Below are 24,991 nucleotides of genomic sequence, written 5' to 3' on the forward strand. Positions count from 1 at the left end.
TATTCCAAAACCCTTTTTAATTTATTTTGAATTGCAGTCCGTTTTATGCAACATTGATATGATGATTTGTCGGTTTTATGTCAGTCTAATGAAGCCCTCACATTACATGTAGGTCAAATGAAGGCCTGATATAAAATGTAGGTCATTTTCAATTTAGCAAAAACATGTTATTTTCTTGTCAACCTCCATGTGGGTGCAGGGAGTGGGGTTGGGTCATTGTGACCTGACTGGTTCACCATCGCATCAGTAGGATCAGGAAGTGCGTGTTGGGCAGGCCACGGTGTTAAATGTACCCCCAGATTGGGTGTGTATCTTGGGACCTTGGGGCAACAGCCTTGCCCAGGGCCCTTAGGAAAACAACCACCGCCTTTTCTGATTGGCCGAATTCCTGCACTAGTGAAAGTGTATTTTACGTCTGTCACTTTGTGGGCTCAGTGCATGCTGCATTCTTCTTGTCTGCTTAATTTGGGTTCTTTACGACTTGGAGTTGAATGGAAGATTGAAGGAAGTTGTATTTTTGCACTGATATCTTGTTTATCCTCTGAGTTTGTTTGGGGTTTGTCATCTGTGTGTGTCTAGTTCATTGTCTGCTGGGTTCTGTTATATAGACACATTCCCATGTGAATCCAAAGTTATATCCTTTGAGCCAGAGTGTATAGTACAATTAACCAATTCTGAGAACAGCTTGTTCCTTGCTGGCGACTTGGTTCTTGGAAGGATCAAGTGATCTCACTGTAGACTTGAATGTGTTTTTGTTACCACAAAGTGCTTGCGTGTGTTGAGACACTGAAAACTGCAGTTCCCATGAGCCTTTAGCCATGCCTCTCTCTTTTATAGGTCATACAACATTAGAAAGTACAGGTGCTGGTCATCAATTTAGAATTTGATTTAGTTCAGTAATTCCATTCAAAAAGTGAAACTTGTTTAATTTATACATTCATTCCACACAGACTGATATATTTCAAGTGTTTATTTCTTTTAATTTTAATGATTATAACTGACAACTAATAAAAACCCCAAATTCAGTATCTCAGAAAATTTTAATATTGTGAAAAGGTTCAACATTGAAGACACCTGGTGCCACACTCTAATCAGCTAATTAACCCAAAACACCTGCAAACGCCTTTAAATGGCTAAAGAGGCTGGCTGTTCACAGAGCTCTGTGTCCAAGGACATTAATAGAGAGGTGAAGGGAAGTAAAAGATGTGGTAGAAAAAAGTGTACAAGCAATAGGGATAACTGCACCCTGGAGAGGATTGTGAAACAAAACCCATTAAAAAATGTGGGGGAGATTCACAAAGAGTGGACTGCAGCTGGAGTCAGTGCTTCAAGAACCACCACGCACAGACGTATGCAAGACATGGGTTTCAGCTGTCGCATTCCTTGTGTCAAGCCACTCTTGAACACGACACATCGTCAGAAGCGTCTCGCCTGGGCTAAAGACAAAAAGGACTGGACTGCTGCTGAGTTATGTTCTCTGATTAAAGTAAATTTAGCATTTCCTTTGGAAATCAAGGTCCCAGAGTCTGGAGGAAGAGAGGAGAGGCACATAATCCACATTGCATGAAGTCCAGTGTAAAGTTTCCACAGTCAGTGATGGTTTGGTGTTATATTGTCATCTGCTGGTGTTGGTCCACTGTGTTTTCTGAGGTCCAAGGTCAACGCAGCCATCTACCAGGAAGTTTTAGAGAAGTTCTTGCTTCCTGCTGCTGACCAACTTTATGGAGATGCAGATTTCATTTTCCAACAGGACTTGGCACCTGCACACAGTGCCAAAGCAACCAGTACCTGGTTTAAGGACCATGGTATCCCTGTTCTTAATTGGCCAGCAAACTCGCCTGACCATAACCCTATAGAAAATCTATGGGGTATTGTGAAGAGGAAGAAGCGATACGCCAGACCTAACAATACAGAAGAGCTGAAGGCCACTATCAGAGCAACCTGGGCTCTCATAACACCTGAGCAGTGCCACAGACTGATCGACTCCATGCCACGCCGCATTGCTGCAGTAATTCAGGCAAAAGGAGCCCCAACTAAGTATTGAGTGCTGTACATGCTCATACTTTTCAGTTGGCCAACATTTCTAAAAATATTTTTATTTTTATATCAGTCTGTGTGTAATGAATGAATATAATATACAAGTTTCACTTTTTGAATGGAATTACTGATTTTTTTTTTTTTTGTGATATTATAATTTTATGACCAGCACCTGTATGTCCCATAGTTTTTTTGTTGAAAACTAACTGAGGAAAATACACATCAATAACAAGTATTTATAATAAAATCATGCATCATATTAATCATGATTCATATGTTAACATTAATAAAATATTTTGACTCAATCTTCTAACCATCTATATACTTAGCAAGTGGTCACTGTCTTCAGCCTTCATGCAAAATAACGTTGTATTACTGATGGGTCCTGGTCTAAAGTACAGCAGTACACAGAGGACAGGGTCATATTTGGATAATACTTATTTCTTGTTATCCTTCTCTGCAAAATGAAGTCTCATTCTTCCTTCCTGCAGAAACGCTTAGTTCTGCTAAATGTGCATGTTCTACTGCTCTGTCCGGAGTTTGACCCTTCTATAAACTATTCAGTTTTACCCCTGAGTTATATTCTGCTGCACTTACCTTGTTTAAGTGGTGGGAATGGAGGTATTATAAAACTAGATTTGGATCTAGAACCAAATCCATAAACAATGTCCATTTATTTAAAATAATAATGTGCCTGTCTTTGTACAGATAGAAAATGTAATTTGCAGTAAAACATGGGGAAAACCAGCAACTTTAAATAGGACCTAGTTAAAAATCTAACAAATGACCACTGTTTAACCAGTGATATCGTCTAAATTAGACCCACTCAAACAATAGTGCACTTCAACGACAACAACAACAAACAACAACAACAAACAACAACAAGCGACAGGGGTTGGTGGGGGCGGGCGGGCGTCTACTGAAAATGTGGGGCATGGAAGGTGACTTCATACACCTTACGTAATACACTACTTTTGACCAGACTAATGCAGAGACCTTGTATGGGCAACGGAGCACCACCTAAGATCCTGCCATAGTTTCTGTGATGAAAACAACCAGAGAATAGGTCTGCAACGACACAGTGAATATGTAAGTGCTGGATGGCATACAGCAATCTGGTGGTTGTTGCAGTTTGAAAGCCCTTGGTTTAACCAGAATGTCTGTTACCTCAGTGAAATATAACATATTGAACAGCCAGAATGCACATCTGCAGTGTACATGTCAAAGTCAATATTTCCACAAAACAAAACGAACCTGCTGCCTGTCCACCTGACATTTAAATGTCCTGGTGTTTGAGGCAGGGGCTCTTTGTGATGTATGTGATCTTCAGCTTCCCTCACAGCTTCTCTTGTGTCTACAGGCCTACAACATCCATGTGAATGGGGTTCTGCACTGCCGTGTGCGTTACAGCCAGCTCCTTGGCCTACACGAACAGGTAGATCTATTAATGTATTAATATTACACCAACAGGTAGACCTATTAATATAACACCAACAGGTAGATCTATTAATGTATTAATATTACACCAACAGGTAGACCTATTAATATAACACCAACAGGTAGATCTATTAATGTATTAATATAACACCAACAGGTAGATCTATTAATGTATTAATATTACACCAACAGGTAGACCTATTAATATAACACCAACAGGTAGATCTATTAATGTATTAATATTACACCAACAGGTAGACCTATTAATATAACACCAACAGGTAGATCTATTAATATTTTAATATAATACCAACAGGTAGATCTATTAATATATTAATATAACACCAACAGGTAGATCTATTAATATGTACATTAATAAGGTGAATAAGTAAACTAGCACCAGGAAAATGGACTGAACAGTGTACTCAGGAACCTGCAAACTGAAGGAAAGTAAAATGCAGCACATGACAAATGTGTAACTTTTGTCATGTGCTGCATTTTAACAGCTGGCACTCTAACAGCTGGCAGTGTGATGATACTAATTATATATATATATATATATATATATATATATATATATATATATAAATATATAGGCACTCATTGGAATGGCTGAAAAAGAAAAATGTTGGGTTATTGAATTACCGAAAAAAGGCCAGATCAAGTTATGAAATGTAAATGTTACATTGAAATACAATTTCTGTTTTGGCTTTGGCTATGGTAAATTTGCTCATTTTGGGCATTTCTTTAATTTTTCTTTACAATTGTAATAATGATGTTTCTGTGGTTAAATGTAGTTCCCTAGCCCTGTCATAGGTCAGTAAATGATCCAGGAAAGGGCAAACGTTGGCTCTCGGTCTTCAAGGCTGCGTTCTATAACCCGCGATAGCTGCCGTTGCTAGGCAACAGAGAATTAAATGTAAGGCACGGGCTGCATCCCAATTAGAGTCTTGTGCCCTAGACACAGTGTGAAGGGACCTACTACAACCAGAGCTCTGTGTTCTTTTTTTCACATTTTGTATTGACACTAATACATATTCTGTATCTGAATTTGTAAATTATTGTTGTACATTTCTAGTTGTTAGGGCTAACTTGCCTTTTCAGGGGAAAACAGTAGCTTCAGATGATTCTGTAAACGGAGAGGCTAAATAAGTGACCCTGTAGAGGGAGGGGCTAAATAAGTGACCCTGTAAACGTAGGGGCTAAATACACTCACCTAAAGGATTATTAGGAACACCTGTTCAATTTCTCGTTAATCCAATTATCTAATCAACCAATCACATGGCAGTTGCTTCAATGCATTTGGGGGTGTGGTCCTGGTCAAGACAATCTCCTGAACTCCAAACTGAATGTCAGAATGGGAAAGAAAGGTGATTTAAGCAATTTTGAGCGTGGCATGGTTGTTGGTGCCAGATGGGCCGGTCTGAGTATTTCACAATCTGCTCAGTTACTGGGATTTTCACGCACAACCATTTCTAGGGTTTACAAAGAATGGTGTGAAAAGGGAAAAACATCCAGTATGCGGCAGTCCTGTGGGTGAAAATGCCTTGTTGATGCTAGAGGTCAGAGGAGAATGGGCCGACTGATTCAAGCTGATAGAAGAGCAACTTGGACTGAAATAACCACTCAACCGAGGTATGCAGCAAAGCATTTGTGAAGCCACAACACGCACAACCTTGAGGAGGATGGGCTACAACAGCAGAAGACCCCACCGGGTACCACTCATTTCCACTACAAATAAGAAAAAGAGGCTACAATTTGCACGAGCTCACCAAAATTGGACAGTTGAAGACTGGAAGAATGTTGCCTGGTCTGATGAGTCTCGATTTCTGTTGAGACATTCAGATGGTAGAGTCAGAATTTGGCGTAAACAGAATGAGAACATGGATCCATCATGCCTTGTTACCACTGTGCAGGCTGGTGCTGGTGGTGTAATGGTGTGGGGGATGTTTTCTTGGCACACTTTAGGCCCCTTAGTGCCAATTGGGCATCGTTTAAATGCCACAGCCTACCTGAGCATTGTTTCTGACCATGTCCTTGCCTTTATGACCACCATGTACCCATCCTCTGATGGCTACTTGCAGCAGGATAATGCACCATGTCACAAAACTCGAATAATTTCAAATTGGATTCTTGAACATGACAATGAGTTCACTGTACTGAAATGGCCCCCACAGTCACCAGATCTCAACCCAATAGAGCATCTTTGGGATGTGGTGGAACAGGAGCTTCGTGCCCTGGATGTGCATCCCACAAATCTCCAACTGCAAGATGCTATCCTATCAATATGGGTCAACATTTCTAAAGAATGCTTTCAGCACCTTGTTGAATCAATGCCACGTAGAGTAAAGGCAGTTCTGAAGGGCGAAAGGGGGTCAAACACAGTATTAGTATGGTGTTCCTAATAATCCTTTAGGTGAGTGTAAGTGACCCTGTAGAGGGAGGGGCTAGTCAAGTTAAGTGAAAAAGATTACAGATTGTGCCTTTACTGCAAAAGCAGAGCGATCATATTGAGATCAGTTCTCCCGTCTGCCTGTGTACAGTCAGTTTATACACTTGCTCCTCCAGAACATTCGGACAGGTGAGTGAATGTTAAATGGAGTGTGGGTGTAATTCTCTCTGACAGCTGTGATGCAGCAGAGTGTCTCATGGGAGTTTGTAGCCCAGTCTGTGTTTAGAGAGACCCATTCATCTGATCCTTCACAGAGGACTGTGTCCCAAACACCACCCATCCCCCGCATAGTACACTACTTTTGCTTGATGCTGTATGTAGAACGTGGTCACCAGGTGTACCGTTGTGGGTATACGGTGAGGTTGAGGACACTGCCAGACTGAGTGTAGATAACAGGACTGTTCTGTATGGGTGGACCTCATTATGCTGCCCTGGTCTGAAGACTCTCCTCTTAGAAAGTAAAAACACCTCTGACACACACGGCATCAGTGTCTTTAAGGCCTTTCAGCCCTGCAGTGTTTTTCATATCTGTCTTAAAGGGATATTTTCGGATTTTGACAATGAGGCAAAGTTTTAGTGCAAAATTTTTGTGCAAAGTTAATGAAAAGTGTCTCACCACACAACCTCTTACTTCATTTCCTAGTGGAGGCAGAGTAGTAACAAAAGTATCCGCTTGTTCATTTGAAGTAGATGAAATGCGTCTGCCAAAATCCCAATCGATCAATGTAAAAAATACTTTGATCTGTGTTAAAGCAGGGCTAGTCTTAACCTAAAATATCTTGTTAAAAGGCCAGATATCTTCTGATGATGACATCAGTAGGAATGAGTGAGTAGAAGCTGCCCGAGTCTGGCTAGACAGTATAAACCAGACGTGCTGCTTGCATGTGTTTTATATGGACATGGTCCAAATATCTGGTCATAAACCTGATTCATCGTCAGGCTGCACGCAAAGACATCTGACAGCTTTTCAGGACTAATTCTGTTCCTAGTGAAGATGGGCCAGGTTTTGCTCTCCGGCCATTACTCTTTAAAATTGTTGAAGATATTATCAGTAACCGAGTATTTCAAACACAAGTGATGGTTAATATTGGCTCTCGCCGGTGAACTTACCCAATGTATTTATTCATTATCTTACACTATGTATTTATGCATTATCTTATCAGGCAGTATGCACTTTCACATTATTATATTACCTTGTGGTATATATTGTATATATTATAATGTTATACAATGGTATGTATATTATACATTATAATATTATCTAATGATTTATATTTTATACATTATTATATTATCTTCCTTGCAGATAAAGAAGGAGTATGGGAACAACGTGGTGCCTGCCTTCCCACCCAAGAGGATCTTCACACTGACCCCAGCAGAGGTGGAGCAGCGACGAGAACAGTTAGAGAAATACATGCAAGCTGGTGAGAAAGGATTATCAGTTACAGAAACCTCTAGGTTGGGTTCAGTTTCAATACAGTTGACTCCTTTCAGCAGACAAAATGTCCTGACAGTAGAACAGATCACCACAGACAGCTAACTCAGCCTCCTGTTGGAACATTCCACATAGCAACCAGAATCACAGATCCATCTAACCAGAGGCCTTGTCCTGTACCAGCCTGTCTTGGTTGTGGTTTAGAACAGGATCTGACTCAAGGTAGAACAGATCTGAGAACACTGCTAGCAAATAGACTGAGACTGTGTGTGTGTGTGTGTGTGTGTGTGTGTGTGTGTGTGTGTGTGTGTGTGTGTGTGACGTCTGGTTTGTGCTGTAATAGTATAGGGCGTGTATCCACAGTGCATCTTAAGGCAGAGATGTCCTTCATCCAAAGACACACCTGAAGATAATTAGAATGCAACAAACGGAATTGTCTACAGACAATTGTATACAATTCAACACTAGTATCATTCTAATTGTCTACAGGCATATTGTTGGATCAAGTAGAATCCAGGCTTAAAGGACAATTTCAGAAATGTCTTCTTCTTGTACCATGGTCGGAAATTTAGAGCACAGCTGGACGTTTAGCTTGAAGAATATGTGTTTTTATGTGACTTATGGTTGTTTGTGTTTTGTGAAAGGTTTTCTAAATGCAGCAGTATTTAATTACATTTTATTTTTAGAGATTTTCACTTATATACAATGTTTCATGTGTACAGGCAGAAATGGAAAAAACTACACTTTTTTTCTTCCTAAAACAAACTTTAAAATCAAAGGTTAATAAGAACATCCGTTGGAAAAGCCCCCCATAGGGAAGGGGGAGTTGTGGGCTCCAGAGGAACTGGGTTGGGACGACAAACCCACTCATCCTTACTTTCCTTTATCAGGACAAAGCTTCAACACTCAGACCCCAGAGGGCCTGGTCAGGAACATTTCAGCAATCACGTACTGTTTGTCAGCTCATTCCTCCAGTTAAAGGGTTTGGGTCTACCCTCTAGGTCCATGGTGAACTTTAGACACAAAGCAGTAACAAACTGGCAGCAGCAAGCGTCCAGCGTTTGTTTTAATCCTCTTGAGCTCTGGTAATTACCACAGAACAAACTAGGCCTTGTAGAGAGAGGGAGAGCGAGAAACACACACACACACACACACACACACACACACACTGGGTGTTCCTGGCCGGCTGACCACTAACTGGGTTGATGGTTACATCATAGTTTTAATGTGGTTGTGGAAAATTAACCGTCACAAATACAATCTACTTGGGGGGAATTGGTTTTGCGAGGCCAAGAACTGTGTGCGTGCATGTGCGAGCGTGCCTGCCTGCCTGGAGAATCTGTGGTGTTGTTCTGGAGGCCCAGTTCAAACACACTATAACCAGGGTGGGGAATAAACAGTGGACAAGGCCCACAACAAGTCTGGAGGGAGGGTTCTACAAATAACACTTGTGATTGGCTCTCTACCTTGGGACAGTGTGGGAACTGCAGCACTGTCTCGTTACAGGGATTTGAACTTACTCCTCCTGTATCAAACCTGGTGGTGTCAGGTTGAACTGACTCCTCCCGTATCACACCTGGAGGTGTAAGGTTGAACTGACTCCTCCCGTATCACACTTGGAGGTGTCAGGTTGAACTGACTCCTCCCGTATCACACTTGGAGGTGTCAGGTTGAACTGACTCCTCCCGTATCACACCTGGAGGTGTCAGGTTGAACTGACTCCTCCCGTATCACACCTGGAGGTGTCAGGTTGAACTGACTCCTCCCGTATCACACTTGGAGGTGTCAGGTTGAACTGACTCCTCCCGTATCACACCTGGAGGTGTCAGGTTGAACTGACTCCTCCCGTATCACACCTGGAGGTGTCAGGTTGAACTGACTCCTCCCGTATCACACCTGGAGGTGTCCGGTTGAACGGAGCAGTATGATGTCTGTCTCTCCCTCATGTTATATTAATATTCACAATGCAGTATGAAGTCCCCTGTTTCATGATATATTAATAGTCAATTTACAGAGGGTTTTACATGAACCAATAACAGGTCTACATGAAAACCAAAACATTTCTCCTATGAGGACTGTGAAAGATCTGCAATGTTCTAAGATACCCTTCAGGTTCCATTTAGCTGCAGGGCAGAACATTCTGCTGCTCTAGAACGATGAGTTGCAGGTCTTCCACGATTAACACGTTCCCCTTTCTCCTCACAGTACGGCAGGACCCCATCCTGGGAGCATCTGAGATGTTCAACAGCTTTCTGAGGAAAGCCCAGCAGGTTGGTCCTGTTCTCTAAGACGTAGTGATGAAAATAAATAATAAAATGAAATCCTCTGGTTACCCTCCACCACACCAGGGATAGCTGTTCTCTCCCTGACATTTCTCAGCTCTACTTGTAAAGACTTGGGTGTTTGTCTCTCTTCTGTTTTATTCAGTTTTCTCAGGTGGCTGCTCGTTCCAAGAGACTAAGACAGACACACACAACTGACTCGCTAAATTTCGCCAGCCTTACTATTTGCTTTCAGACAGTTGACTTTGAGGTGACGAGGCTGTTTACACAGCGTTCGTCATCGTCCACATATCATTCAGCTTGGATAGAACACTGAAATTATTGATTGGATTTAACATTCATGGATCAATCAATACTAACTGCTCAGTGCAAGCAAGTTTCCCTTCTGGTTCATAGTGGGAGGCTAGCTCCTCAGGCAGTTGTCCTATTGGCTCATTGTGGGAAGCTAGCTCCTCAGGCAGTTGTCCTATTGGCTCATAGTGGGAGGCTAGCTCCTCAGGCAGTGAGAGCTAGTCAGAGAATGACTTCAGATAAGTTCACCTAGTGTGGACTGGAATAAATATAGTTAAATTCTCCTAACAGGAACTGGAATAAATATTCACCTAGCGTGGTCTGAAATAAAGTTAAATGTAATTTGTCTGGACTGAAAAAAAAATACACAATTCTAGCGTGGCCTGAAATTAATTAATATAAATTCCCTCACAGTGGACTACAATTAATAAATAAAAACAAATTCACCTAGTATAGACTGAAAAAAATAAAGACAAATTTACCTAGCATGGACTAGAAAATCTGAAAAGTCTCTGGAAAGTAGACTCTTTGTCCTGTTGCACGATCCCTGTTTGGTTCAGCTTATTGACAGGTGGCTGCATTCTCAACAATTCTCTGGTACAATATGTCATTTATGTAATAATGACTCAAAGATGGCAAGTTGTCCTGGCCCTGAGGCAGAAAAGCAGCCCCAACTCCTAATGCCACTGTCTCCTCCACTATTCCTATGTAGATTGCCAGTGGTCTCAAATTGACTCCATTTGTAGATGATACATTGGACAGTGGAATGTCTTGGAAATGTTTTGGAATTCTTCCAAGACTCTTTTTTTCTGAGGGCCTCTCGTAGGTGTTTTGATGTTGGTGTGCTGTTTTACCACAAACCGATATGAAGGCCAAACCAAGCCAAATGTATTTGGTTTTGGAATTATTTGCACAGGTTTTAGGACAACTGATTCATTTTAGTTATCGTGAAGTAGGGGTGTACTAACTTATTCACATAAGGAAAAATTGCTTTAATTTAATTGCTTAAATGGTTTCAAAATTTGGACATTATTTGTTGAATTGAGTTACTATAGTATTCATTTAATAAAGGTATGTAACCTTCTATAACCTGTTATTTTCTTTATAGGAGACCCAGCAGATCCCAACAGAAGAGGTTCCTCTGGAGATTTACCTTTCCAATGGCCATAAAGTCAAGGTCAACATTCTGACCTCTGATCAGACTGAGGACGTCCTTGAGGTAACCTGTCTTGACCCCCTTACTGCGATGCAAAAACAATTAATTATTGGTTTAGTATAGTCTCTTTTCTGATGTATCGAATACTTATGTCATGCAATAAAATGCAAATTAATTACTTAAAAATCATACAATGTGATTTTCTGGATTTTTGTTTAAGATTTCGTCTCTCACAGTTGAAGAGTACCTATAATAAAAATGACAGACCTCTTTCCTACTTACAGATGCCTTGTAAGTAGGAAAACCTGCAAAATCGGCAGTGTATCAAATACTTGTTCTCCCCACTGTATTCCTGCCAGCATTCATGCGGTTTAACGCTTCTAAAGTGGAAATTACACAGAGCCTCTCAACCGAAAAATACAATGCATGTTTTACACTTCCTGTATTGCTGGACAGTTCCCTTGCATCAGGGTGATCGAATCGAGATCTTACCCCTGTAACTAAGGTCACTGTTACTACTAGAGCCGACTGGGATTAGTAAACTGACTGGACCTGTTGGCGGACAGGATGTCCTTCACGTAACCAGCACAGTCACAGAATGCAATGCTGTTTAAGCTGCAATACGCTGTTATAAGTCAGATGCATTTCTCATCAGATGAGCAGAGCTAATCTTTCTGTCTTTTGATTGGCAGGCTGTTGCATTGAAGTTGGACCTTCCTGACGACCTGGTTGGTTACTTCAGTCTCTTTCTGGTTCGAGAAGGTGTGGACGGAGGCTTAACGTGTAAGCATTAACCTGTAACCCATAACACTTGACCCTTTTGTCCAGAGGGATCCTATAGTAGTGAGAATCTGGGTGAACTCTTGAGAGGTCAACCCCTGAGGGGTCATGTCAGATGGATACTGTTACACCTGGTTAAGAAGTGTTGTTTTGACAGACACCAGTCAGAACCAGTAAACCCATAGCCAGTCAGAACCAGTAAACCCTTAGCCAGTCAGAACCAGTAAACCCAGAGCCAGTCAGAACCAGTAAACCCTTAGCCAGTCAGAACCAGTAAACCCAGAGCCAGTCAGAACCAGTAAACCAATAGCCAGTCAGAACCAGTAAACCCTTAGCCAGTCAGAACCAGTAAACCCAGAGCCAGTCAGAACCAGTAAACCCAGAGCCAGTCAGAACCAGTAAACCCAGAGCCAGTCAGAACCAGTAAACACTTTGCCAGTCAGAACTAGTAAACCCAGAGCATAGCCGGTTCAGACAGGAAACTCGAGTAGTCATTGACCGACGATGTATCAGCTGATGCCGGGGATAGTTCATAGTGAATATTGAATCGTCAGGTTACTCAGTGTGTGTTCCTGTTTACTAGCATGCAGGTGTGAGTTTTTGTGAATGTCTCCAATAAATGGTTGAACTGATACGTGAAACTGATATGACGCGTTCTCTGTCTGAACTGAGGGTTGGTCAGACTGGCCAAAGCTAAATAGGCCCTAGTCTACATTAGTGTACTATAAATGGAATAGGGGGCTAGGGCTCTGGTCTAACGTACTGTACTATGTAGGGAATATGATTTGAGTTTCTCTATTTTCCTTTCATTTATGAGTCCTTCTCAGTATTAATACACAGTCATGTTGCTTTTAGATGTTGCAGGGTGATTTAGAGGTTGTCCTTCACCTCCTCTTCTAAACCTCCTCCCTCCCTCAATCCAAATATCTGTATTTGCATGACATAACAATGTTCCAATTACCAATAGGTACTTTTGAAACAATTGTTAATTAACAATATATATAATTTCTCTAACTAGTTATAAGGAAGCTGCAGGAGTTTGAGCTGCCCTATGTTTCAGTCACCAGCTTACGAAGCTCCGACTTCCACATCATCCTGAGGAAAAGGTATGGCACTGATACACTGTGACAGATATTTTCCATCCACTAATCTAAATAAACAGCTCCAATAAGAACTCCAGGCAGTTGGATTGACAACATCATGTTTAGGTACAACAAAGAAGCTAAAAGAGTGAGGGGAACCGTTGAGGGGTCCAGCTAGTAGTATTCGTCTTCCAGGTTGGGTTGGTAAGGGGTTTGGAGATCAGGTGGTAGACGAGGGGGCATAGGCTTCACACCATAATCATCAAAAAGACTAATGTGCTCCTCAGTGGGATCAGGGTCAAAAACCAGCTTCAGGTCGGCTGGCTCCTCCCCCCTGCCACCGTTCCATACTGGTGCTGTTAGAGCTCCACCAGTCAGAAGCAAGATGAGCAGGAATGCTATCCAATCTCTGGTGTTCATTAGATTCACTGTTTCCAAACATCAACAAACCTTTCATTTGACTGAAGGCCTAAGAACACTGAGTGTGCTGATGGATGATACTGTAAAGGTGTAGTGAAAATAAAAGAATAAAAGATAAGTACGTACCTTTTCAAGTGCTGCTTGGCACCTCTTTTCCAAAAGCACCTGTGGTTGTTTTGGAGTTCCTGAAGTGCTCCTGGTTCTTCGCTTTCTTCAATGTCAGAGACAGCAATTCTAATCTCTTAACAACTGCTAGACTGCTCCACCAGTCAGTAGTGACAAGGTAGATGAAAGGAACCTTGGTGGGTGTATTCTGTGATGTCATAATGAGACACACCATCACAAAACATTCCAAAGGTTCTCAAGATTTAAGTCACAGAACATTGATGGCTTCCTCATTGCACCATGGCAAGTTAGAATCCTTAGAACATAGAAGTCAGGGATGGGATCAGTCCGGCTTCTGTGCCTAGACTAGCAATACAATAAGACCAACAGGACAGTGGGATGATGGCTTCCATAACATTAACAATACAATAAGACCAACAGGACAGTGGGATGATGGCTTCCATAACACTAACAATACAACAAGACCAACAGGACAGTGGGATGATGGCTTCCATAACACTAACAATACAATAAGACTAACAGGACAGTGTGATGGTATATTGTTGATTATCTACTTTAGTTTTACATTTCACCATGTCATTCTGGTAACTAATGACCATTGGTTAAAGACATACAATATCAGTCACCATTTTGGACACACTTACCCACTACTTAAAGGTAAGTGTGTCCAAACTCTGGTACTTTACATTTGACTCGTGCTCTTTGACTTAGCAATTTACGATTATTACATGTATTGTATTAGGAATGTATTCATACTCTGTATTCTCTGCCTCTTCGTGTGCGTGTGTAGTTACTGGGACACAGCATATGACAGCAACGTGATGGAGAACCGAGTGGGGCTCAATCTTCTATATACCCAGGTCAGTCTGTTGACCAAACCAACTACAGAGGGCATGTGTGTGTGAATGATTGAGTCAACTGTTATCCAGAGAAAACTATGTATTGTGTAAAATAATGTCATGTCTAATCACCACTTCCTTTCCTGGTCATTATCTGAGTGGCTAATCACCACCTCCTCTCCTGGTCATTATCTGAGTGGCTAATCACCACCTCCTCTCCTGGTCATTATCTGAGTGGCTAATCACCACCTCCTCTCCTGGTCATTATCTGAGTGGCTAATCACCACCTCCTCTCCTGGTCATTAACTGAGTGTGTCTTTTAGAGCCTGCAGCCTTCTTGGGGTTATTTACATTACAAGACATTTTCAGAGACATATCGAAGAAGATTTGAGACTCTAGAATAGTTTGTTGAATATCTCAAGACGGTTCCTTCCCTGGTAGCGGATGCCATGTTTTTGATAGAGCTCACCGTATGTTTGCAATTGTGAAGAGAATTGTGTTGGATCTGCATCAATTTCAGTGCGCCTGCATATCGCAGAGTTTCTCCGACATAATGGTGTAAATTCAAAGGCTAATGATTGTGTGATAATTATGCAAACCTAGGTAAATCTATGTAGCATTTTATTCCCTCTTCCTTATTGTAACTAAGTCCTAAGCCAGAGTAGGACACTGAATAGGGAGCAGAATTCTATTTGGGACACAGCTGTGTTTTTATAGCACTTCCCCTGCACAGCAGCAACATCAGGGTGTTTTCTTAAACATTTCAGAGATGGCTGATTTGATAAAAATCTGGCTGCAGCACTCAAGTCTGTGTTTCTGGCTTTACTGTGTCACAGGAACATAAATGTTTAATCCAAACTGGTTAAATCAGAAAAAGGTCCCGTTCCCCTTTTTGAAGAAGGCAATTTTCTGAGGTTTGGGAATGTAGTTTTTCTGTGTTTTCTGGTCCCTAAAAGAATGGAAAGTGTGTGCGCGTGCGTGCGCATGCAGGCATGCGCCTGTGGAGATCTCAGTGTGATGGCTCAGCTAATGCCATGGGCCAAGAATGCAATCCTTTCTTGGAAAGATGGAATCAGCAAGTGTGTTTTAATTATACTTGAACAAACAACAGTGGGATACATTGTTAGTTTTGGACTTAAAACTGAGAAGCAATGTTCTCTCAAATCTTTGGGTTACTGAGCAAATATCTAGACACCCGAACTGCAACTTTACAGTTGTGAGAATTCTGTGTAACTTCCAGAAACACAGTGAACACTGAGGCTGTAAACACTGCTACATTTTCAGACAAGAGCTTATTTTGTCTGTTTGCACATCATTTTGGCCCATAATAGAGCCCTGCAAACTAAACCAATGGCGCAAATCACATTTTCATATAGAAATACCACGGTATTTAAGAGATGCAGCCTTCATGAGGTGTTCAGCACAGGCCTACATTCAATTAAACTTTTTTATATTAGAGCCTGGCATTCATGACTTTGTACCTGGTCTGTAAAACTGTGTCTCAAACCACTTAGAGGAAATAAAAGTAAACAATGTAGGATGCCCTCTGCTAACGGATTCATTTACTGTATGTAATCAAACCTGTTTAAAATACATCACTGCCTCAATTTTAAGTTGACTAAGTATTTTACAGACATGAAGCTGATTCAATAATATGTAAAATACCTACATTATACTGTAGCAATAATTATATACTAACTTTTCAAGGTTTTAAAATAGGCTATATTTGACTTTACATTCCATATTTAGTGAAATAAAGAGCAGAGATGAATCTGTCCTGGTCTCCTCCTCTTTGTAGACGGTGTCAGACATAGAGAGAGGCTGGATACTTGTCAACAAAGACCAACACAGACAACTGAAATCACTGCAGGAGAAAGGATCCAAGAAAGAAGTAAGAACATCTCTCATCTTCCTACCAAATGTTTCTACCGTCCTGGTGGATTCAGTCTTGAGCTCATAATAAACAAGGAATGTTTTTTCATTTCAGCTTTGTATTCTCAGAAACTTTTCCAGTGGTTAATCATTTCTACCTATCTCTCAGTCTCCTGTTCATTGAGTTGGTTAATATTTTAACTTTTTTGCTTTTATTAAATCATCATAGTTCCACAGGGGACTTGATATAAAGGCAAACTGAATGGGAATGTTAAAACAGTGGAGGTTTAAAAGGGCACATTGGAAGCCATGTGGTCAAAAGCCCTCAAATCTGGGACTGTCTCCTCTGTCCAGTTGATCAGACTCGGCCAGACCCTGAAGTACTTCGGCTACATCAAGTTTGACCCGTGTATCACGGACTTCCCGGAGAAGGGCTGTCATGTGATTGTCTCCGCGGGCAACAACGAGCTGAACTTCCATGTCAAACTGCCCAACGAGCAGATGAAGGAGGGGAGCTTCAAGGTCACACGGATGAGGTGCTGGAGGGTCACCTCCTCTGTAAGTAGATCACCCCAAAATGCAGTGGTTGTGTTCTACTGTAATTTACTGTATTCCACTCATCTGAATGTGTCTGCTTGATTAGACAGTAGTCAGTTATAAAGGAGTCGTTTATAAAGGACTGTAGTTGAAAGTGTTGTGGGCAGGATTGTAACCCATTCTGCACTGGTATTCAGGAGGCATCCTAACCCTAGACCCTAGCTATAACCCTGACCCTAAACCCTAGCTATAACCCTGACCCTAAACCCTAGCTATAACCCTGACCCTAAACCCTAGCTATAACCCTGACCCTAAACCCTAGCTATAACCCTGACCTAAACCCTAGCTATAACCCTGACCTAAACCCTAGCTATAACCCTGACCTAAACCCTAGCTATAACCCTGACCTAAACCCTAGCTATAACCCTGACCCTAAACCCTAGCTATAACCCTGACCCTAAACCCTAGCTATAACCCTGACCTAAACCCTAGCTATAACCCTGACCTAAACCCTAGCTATAACCCTGACCTAAACCCTAGCTATAACCCTGACCTAAACCCTAGCTATAACCCTGACCCTAAACCCTAGCTATAACCCTGACCCTAAACCCTAGCTATAACCCTGACCCTAAACCCTAGCTATAACCCTGACCCTAAACCCTAGCTATAACCCTGACCCTAAACCCTAGCTATAACCCTGACCTAAACCCTAGCTATAACCCTGACCTAAACCCTAGCTATAACCCTGACCTAAACCCTAGCTATAACCCTGACCCTAAACCCTAGCTATAACCCTGACCTAAACCCTAGCTATAACCCTGACCCTAAACCCTAGCTATAACCCTGACCCTAAACCCTAGCTATAACCCTGACCCTAAACCCTAGCTATAACCCTGACCTAAACCCTAGCTATAACCCTGACCCTAAACCCTAGCTATAACCCTGACCCTAAACCCTAGCTATAACCCTGACCCTAAACCCTAGCTATAACCCTGACCTAAACCCTAGCTAGAACCCTGACCTAAACCCTAGCTAGAACCCTGACCTAAACCCTAGCTAGAACCCTGACCTAAACCCTAGCTAGAACCCTGACCTAAACCCTAGCTAGAACCCTGACCTAAACCCTAGCTAGAACCCTGACCTAAACCCTAGCTAGAACCCTGACCTAAACCCTAGCTAGAACCCTGACCTAAACCCTAGCTAGAACCCTGCTCATTCCACATTACTGTTAGACCATGTGAACACTGCTTCATTAGTTGATGTGATCAAAGGTCTGTTTTATAGAGGGACGTTTTGCAAAGAGAATAGGTTTAGTCATTAAATTAGAATCTAAATATAGACCACATTTTTGAATGTCAGCACTCTCTCCTACCCCATCCTCCATTCTCTCCGAGCTCTACATCTTCCTCAGGAACCCTAACACATAACCGCTCACCATCGTTTATCTAATCCTAGAGCAGTAGCTTGTTGGTTATCTAATCCTAGAGCAGTAGCTTGTTGGTTATCTAATCCTAGAGCAGTAGCTTGTTGGTTATCTAATCCTAGAGCAGTAGCTTGTTGGTTATCTAATCCTAGAGCAGTAGCTTGTTGGTTATCTAATCCTAGAGCAGTAGCTTGTTGGTTATCTAATCCTAGAGCAGTAGCTTGTTGGTTATCTAATCCTAGAGCAGTAGCTTGTTGGTTATCTAATCCTAGAGCAGTAGCTTGTTGGTTATCTAATCCTAGAGCAGTAGCTTGTTGTTTATCTAATCCTAGAGCAGTAGCTTGTTGTTTATCTAATCCTAGAGCAGTAGCTTGTTGTTTATCTAATCCTAGAGCAGTAGCTAGTTGTTCCAGCTTGGTAGATGAGGAAATAAAAGCAGGCTGGTCCTAAACTGGAGATTTGCCACATACACCCAATCAACACTGGGGTTGATTAGTGTTGATGGAAAGACAGAAGAAACATACTTATCTGAAGAGTGGCCCTCATGATTAGAGATTTCCTAATGAGGGAAGTGACTTTTCATTTCGACCAGGAAGGATGTGGTCCTGAGACCATGTTAGACGTGTCATTTCAACCAGGAAGGATGTGGTCCTGAGACCACAGGAGGGATGTGTGTATGAACTGCTTGAGTTGAAGTGATGATGAAGAGTATGATGAAATGATGCCTACTGTATTGACCCTCAACACCTTCACCCCCAGCAAGTCCCAGTGGTGAATGGCACGGCCGGACCTGCTCCCGGCTCCTCTGCCAAGTGTGATGTGAAGCTGGAGCTGGCCTTCGAGTACCTGATGAGCAAAAACCGCCTGCAGTGGGTCACCATCACTAGCCCCCAGGTCAGAGGGCAGGTCAACAGGGGTCACAGAGTGGAAAGGAGTTTGAGGTGTTCGTCTCCTTTTTAACATTTGCGTCGTTTGTGTTTTTTAGGCCATCATGATGAGCATCTGTCTCCAGTCTATGGTCGATGAACTGATGGTGAAGAAGTCAGGTGGCAGCATCACAAAGGTGTGTGTGTGTGTGTGTGTGTGTGTATGTGTGTGTGTGTGTGTGTGTGTGTGTGTGTTGCATTGTTTCTTTGTCTCTATGGTGATGACTTACTGTCTGTGTGTTCAGATGCTGAGGAAACGCCACAACGGTTCCCTTCACCGCTCGGACAGTCAGCAAGCTGTGAAATCTCCCCCTATATTGGTGAGAACAGGAACTGTTGGGATAGAATGCATAGATGATGATGATGATGATGATGATGACTGGAGTAGAAAACAGACATTTTAATGGTTGTAATTGTCTGACCTTGTTTGACCTCTTCTCCTTATAGGACTCCCCAGATTCAAACCGAGAACAGGTTGTCAAACTCTCAGTGAGTAACGGTCTGATATTTTAGGACATATAACATTACATAGAATAGTAATTAATTGATAGTGTCAGTGTTTCTGCTTTAGATGACTTAGGTGTCAGTGTTTCTGCTTTAGATGACTAGGTGTCAGTGTTTCTGCTTTAGATGACTAGGTGTCAGTGTTTCTGCTTTAGATGACCTAGGTGTCAGTGTTTCTGCTTTAGATGACTAGGTGTCAGTGTTTCTGCTTTAGATGACTTAGGTGTCAGTGTTTCTGCTTTAGATGACTAGGTGTCAGTGTTTCTGCTTTAGATGACTTAGGTGTCAGTGTTTCTGCTTTAGATGACTTAGGTGTCAGTGTTTCTGCTTTAGATGACTTAGGTGTCAGTGTTTCTGCTTTAGATGACTTAGGTGTCAGTGTTTCTGCTTTAGATGACTTAGGTGTCAGTGTTTCTGCTTTAGATGACTTAGGTGTCAGTGTTTCTGCTTTAGATGACTTAGGTGTCAGTGTTTCTGCTTTAGATGACTTAGGTGTCAGTGTTTCTGCTTTAGATGACTTAGGTGTCAGTGTTTCTGCTTTAGATGACTTAGGTGTCAGTGTTTCTGCTTTAGATGACTTAGGTGTCAGTGTTTCTGCTTTAGATGACTTAGGTGTCAGTGTTTCTGCTTTAGATGACTTAGGTGTCAGTGTTTCTGCTTTAGATGACTTAGGTGTCAGTGTTTCTGCTTTAGATGACTTAGGTGTCAGTGTTTCTGCTTTAGATGACTAGGTGTCAGTGTTTCTGCTTTAGATGACTTAGGTGTCAGTGTTTCTGCTTTAGATGACTTAGGTGTCAGTGTTTCTGCTTTAGATGACTAGGTGTCAGTGTTTCTGCTTTAGATGACTTAGGTGTCAGTGTTTCTGCTTTAGATGACTTAGGTGTCAGTGTTTCTGCTTTAGATGACTTAGGTGTCAGTGTTTCTGCTTTAGATGACTTAGGTGTCAGTGTTTCTGCTTTAGATGACTTAGGTGTCAGTGTTTCTGCTTTAGATGACTTAGGTGTCAGTGTTTCTGCTTTAGATGACTTAGGTGTCAGTGTTTCTGCTTTAGATGACTTAGGTGTCAGTGTTTCTGCTTTAGATGACTTAGGTGTCAGTGTTTCTGCTTTAGATGACTTAGGTGTCAGTGTTTCTGCTTTAGATGACTTAGGTGTCAGTGTTTCTGCTTTAGATGACTTAGGTGTCAGTGTTTCTGCTTTAGATGACTTAGGTGTCAGTGTTTCTGCTTTAGATGACTTAGGTGTCAGTGTTTCTGCTTTAGATGACTTAGGTGTCAGTGTTTCTGCTTTAGATGACTTAGGTGTCAGTGTTTCTGCTTTAGATGACTTAGGTGTCAGTGTTTCTGCTTTAGATGACTTAGGTGTCAGTGTTTCTGCTTTAGATGACTAGGTGTCAGTGTTTCTGCTTTAGATGACTTAGGTGTCAGTGTTTCTGCTTTAGATGACTTAGGTGTCAGTGTTTCTGCTTTAGATGACTAGGTGTCAGTGTTTCTGCTTTAGATGACTTAGGTGTCAGTGTTTCTGCTTTAGATGACTTAGGTGTCAGTGTTTCTGCTTTAGATGACTTAGGTGTCAGTGTTTCTGCTTTAGATGACTTAGGTGTCAGTGTTTCTGCTTTAGATGACTTAGGTGTCAGTGTTTCTGCTTTAGATGACTTAGGTGTCAGTGTTTCTGCTTTAGATGACTAGGTGTCAGTGTGTAGACTTTTGGGGTGGGGTGTACATATGGAGTTCAGGGGTGGATAGGTTCTCGTGTCTCACCATCTCTCTTTCCATCCTTTCTCTGTCCACACGCCACCGTCCCGCAACCCCCTTCAGACCAAGCTGAGTTCTGTCTCTCTCAGAGGAATCACTGCCTCCAACTCAGCCAACGACATCAGCGGAAGTGATTTTCATGGCAACTACGCCTTTGAGGGGATCGGGGACGATGACCTGTAATTCCACAGAAAGATTCCACGCCGAGCTGAGCCAAGCAGAAAGAGACGAGTTGGTTGTCCGATTCTGCAAGATTGTAGCCCCTCCAGCATGTCTGCTGCCCGCCTTCTGTTCTCATCCTTCTCATAAAGCCGATTCCTGATCTCTCACGGACAGATTATGCGGCAAGAATCTGTCAAGGACACTGAATAATGGGATTACGAGCAGCAGCAGTAGTTCCTGTTTTGGGATTTTAGTCTTTTAACTTTTTGAAGAAATCTAGATTGAGTACAGGCAGTGCTTAAACAGGGACAGTGAGCTAGAACCCACAGCCACAAATTTGGCGATTAATGTAATCATGTAAGCATAACCAGGGGTTGAAGTAATAGAAGGGAGGGGTGTAGCAGAGAGAGGAAACGAAAATCACAATGATCAACAACAATCCCCAACAAGTAAAAGAGGAATTTTACCTCTGGTTTACCAAGCTGACTCTGTCCCCTAAATAGTACAGGACTTCTGAATGGAGCCCCTGGTAACCTGGTGGAAGGTCTTGCGTTATATAAGGTTCTATTAAGACTATGTAGCGTCTGTGTTTTAGTTTTGTTAAGGCTGGGATTCATTCAGACCTGTTACGCCGCGTCTTTTGGATACAATTACTAAGACCAGTCTGCAAGTCAGCAATGGAACAACAGCCCCAATGCTCCAACGCAGGTTAGATTGAATTGAGCCCTAAAACTGCCCTGTTTAACTCCTGTTGTTGATGTTCTTGGTTGATGTCAAGTGATATTGAGACAGGCCAGGCATGGCTATTGTCAGTTAAGATCCTTTAACATCACTAGACATGGAAGGTCAATGGATGTGTAGTGCTGCATCACCATGGCATTGTCCATTTAGCAGTCTTTTCCTGGAACTCCCAGGCATTCCTTCTTTGTAGATGTTTGTGGGACAGTACATTTCCGTAACAGTGCCATTCACAGTCTCCTTTTGTCTTTTTCTGTAGCCTGTTAACCCATCCCATCTGAAATTCAAGGTGCAAACCAGTTAATTGATTTTGTAACAAGGGTGCCTGTTCTTGCTTTCCATATGGGTTACTGTCCTATACTGGCGGTCCTGTAGACCAGAGCGATGTTAGAGCAGCTCTGACGCCAGTGATGTGGGGCCCAATTTGACATGAGAGGACATGGCTCTGTCTGTTGTCTTCCTGGGTCATTCCCAGCTGCTGTCCAGGTCAATGACCCATACACAGAATGCCAAAATGTTCCCAATGTGCCAACAACAAAACATCAATAACTTCTTTGGGTATTTTACCCCCCTGCGCATTTGAAGGGAGACCGACTAATTGCAGTAGCTGAGAATTGAATCGTCTCTCATTGTGAATGTTACACTGAGGGTTTTTTGTCAGCCAACTCGTATCGGTGGATGACTTCACAGAGGAATTGTGGTGGTTGATTCAGCCAGGAAGATCCTATCATAATCAAATTATAATCTTACGCCTTAAAGTGTTTCTTGTGACTTTGTCGGAACTCTGAACAAATCCAGCATTAGGTTGCCGTTAGTCAAAAACCAAGTCTGTCTGAGCCTCAGCCAATGGGAGCTCGTCTTTCAGGATCTGTAGTGTTCAACTGAGTTGGCTCAACTGCTTGCACTTCCTGAATCTATAGTTTTGCACAGTAATGCGTTTAAGTAAGCATCTCACTTCTGACAATGTCACTAATTGATCTTTTGACCAATCACATCAGTTGTTTTTCCTGATCTGATTGGTCTAAAGGACAGTTATTGGGGGATCATAATCGTGCTGCCTTTGTAGCCTTACAGATACAGATGGATATTCATTAAGTGGAGCATGAACACATTGAGGGCTGCATCCCCAACGTCACCATGTTTGACTGTTGTCGTCTGGGATGTAGAATTATTTCCAAGCAGTTCTCAAAATCCATATAGATTTTTTTCTTCTTTTTTCAGCCTTCTGTTTTGTCAAGGCTTCTCATAAATGCCAAAATTATAGTTTACTAATGCATTTTGCACAAAAGAAACATAAAAAAATCATTGGTATAAAGTCACTTTTTATATATGCAATTAAGAAAGTATTCTTAAATGTTTACTAATATCTGTATCGTCAATAGACTGTAATCACAAATAGATCAAATGTAATCTAAGCTGTATAAGATGATTAGATGAAAAACTAACATTTATTATTGTTTACAGATGTGTTTTTTTTAGGGAAATTGTTGTTAGAATGCTAAGTGTTTACAAATTCCATGTCTAATTTGTATTATTGATTGTGTTATTTTGCGAACAAAAACATCTGTGGAACATTTATGTGGGTTCATTCAGTTAATTCCATTTCATACTTGGAAATAAACAATATGGCAATCATCTCAAGATCAGAAAATTGTGGTGACAAGGTGCTCAGTGGAAAACCAGCATGTTTAACCTTTCCTCTTTCAGAAAACAGAGATGAACTTCTTTATAGACATTTTTGATTTCCAACATTTTGTTAAATATGTCATTCCAAGCATTTAAAGCTCAAATCATTGCTATTTGCCAGGTTCAATGTAACTTTTATTCCAGGTATTTTCCAGGCAATGATGAACAACACATAACCAGCAACTTGCTTGAATACTAGTGCAAGTTGACATAGAGGACACTTGAGGGCCTGGTGGTTTAGCCTGGTGGTTCCACACCTGTTTTGTACTGACTTGCCAGGCTAAGAGAAGGCTGTTCTGATCAAGTGTTCCCTGATGTCAGGTAAATGAATGCAGACCCATTGACTGTGCTGACAGCTAGAACACATGGCTGTTCTAGAACACATGGCTGTTCTAGAACACATGGCTGTTCTATAGAGACGTTGTTAATCTGTGATGTTCTCAAGGTTGAATCCTTATCACCCTGTTCCCTATGTAGTGCACTACTTTAGACCAGGATCAATGGGTCTGCAGTCAGAAGTGGTGCCCTATTTAGTGAATGGGGGTGCCTTTGGGATGCAGCTAATATGTTTTCAATTATACGTATTTAGGAGCTGGATTCAATCTGAAGGGTGGAACATTAGTGTTTCATGAAGCGTTTATAGCACCATTGGTCATTTGTATTAAGCCAAACGTGAACATTGCTTGTGTTTTAATTGTGCTCCAGCATGGATCTGCTGAGTTTCAGATTGAATCTAGAAATAAAATCATCTGGATGGTTTGTAAAGTCTGTCAAAGGCATGACAACGTTTACAAAGGCAGCCGATTCTGATTCTGTCAAAACACCAATTTATGGAAACACAACCCGTACTGAAAAAGGATCGTATGAGAAATTCTGATGTGATCAGAATGGGTGTGCCCATGTAAATGCAGCCTATAGCTGATCAGGATGAGTGTGCTGTTTGTCATGGCTGTCTTACATTGTTAAAGAACCCATGGATGAGAGCTACAAAGTCCTGGATTTCAATAAATTGAATAGGTGCCAAATAATGACAACAGAGTTTGTTTCTTATTA

At 41.7% G+C, this 24,991-nt stretch overlaps 1 protein-coding gene across 1 annotated transcript in view; it reads left to right on the forward strand.

Annotated features, from left to right (window-relative positions):
• snx17 (sorting nexin 17) overlaps window positions 1-24,966 on the forward strand; it is a 28,163-nt gene extending 3,197 nt beyond the window's left edge. The window contains exons 2-15 of the mRNA XM_010901490.4: window positions 3,398-3,472; window positions 7,233-7,350; window positions 9,567-9,631; window positions 11,043-11,153; window positions 11,783-11,873; window positions 12,889-12,976; window positions 14,289-14,358; window positions 16,136-16,228; window positions 16,564-16,767; window positions 18,929-19,063; window positions 19,155-19,232; window positions 19,341-19,415; window positions 19,543-19,584; window positions 21,416-24,966. Of these exons, the coding sequence (XP_010899792.1) occupies window positions 3,398-3,472; window positions 7,233-7,350; window positions 9,567-9,631; window positions 11,043-11,153; window positions 11,783-11,873; window positions 12,889-12,976; window positions 14,289-14,358; window positions 16,136-16,228; window positions 16,564-16,767; window positions 18,929-19,063; window positions 19,155-19,232; window positions 19,341-19,415; window positions 19,543-19,584; window positions 21,416-21,535 (1,365 nt within the window). The 3' untranslated portion in view covers window positions 21,536-24,966. The remainder of the gene's footprint in view (window positions 1-3,397; window positions 3,473-7,232; window positions 7,351-9,566; window positions 9,632-11,042; window positions 11,154-11,782; window positions 11,874-12,888; window positions 12,977-14,288; window positions 14,359-16,135; window positions 16,229-16,563; window positions 16,768-18,928; window positions 19,064-19,154; window positions 19,233-19,340; window positions 19,416-19,542; window positions 19,585-21,415) is intronic.
• The last annotated feature ends 25 nt before the right edge of the window (window positions 24,967-24,991 follow it).

The sequence above is a fragment of the Esox lucius genome, chromosome 18 (genome assembly GCF_011004845.1).
Source record: "Esox lucius isolate fEsoLuc1 chromosome 18, fEsoLuc1.pri, whole genome shotgun sequence".
Lineage (NCBI taxonomy): Eukaryota > Metazoa > Chordata > Actinopteri > Esociformes > Esocidae > Esox > Esox lucius.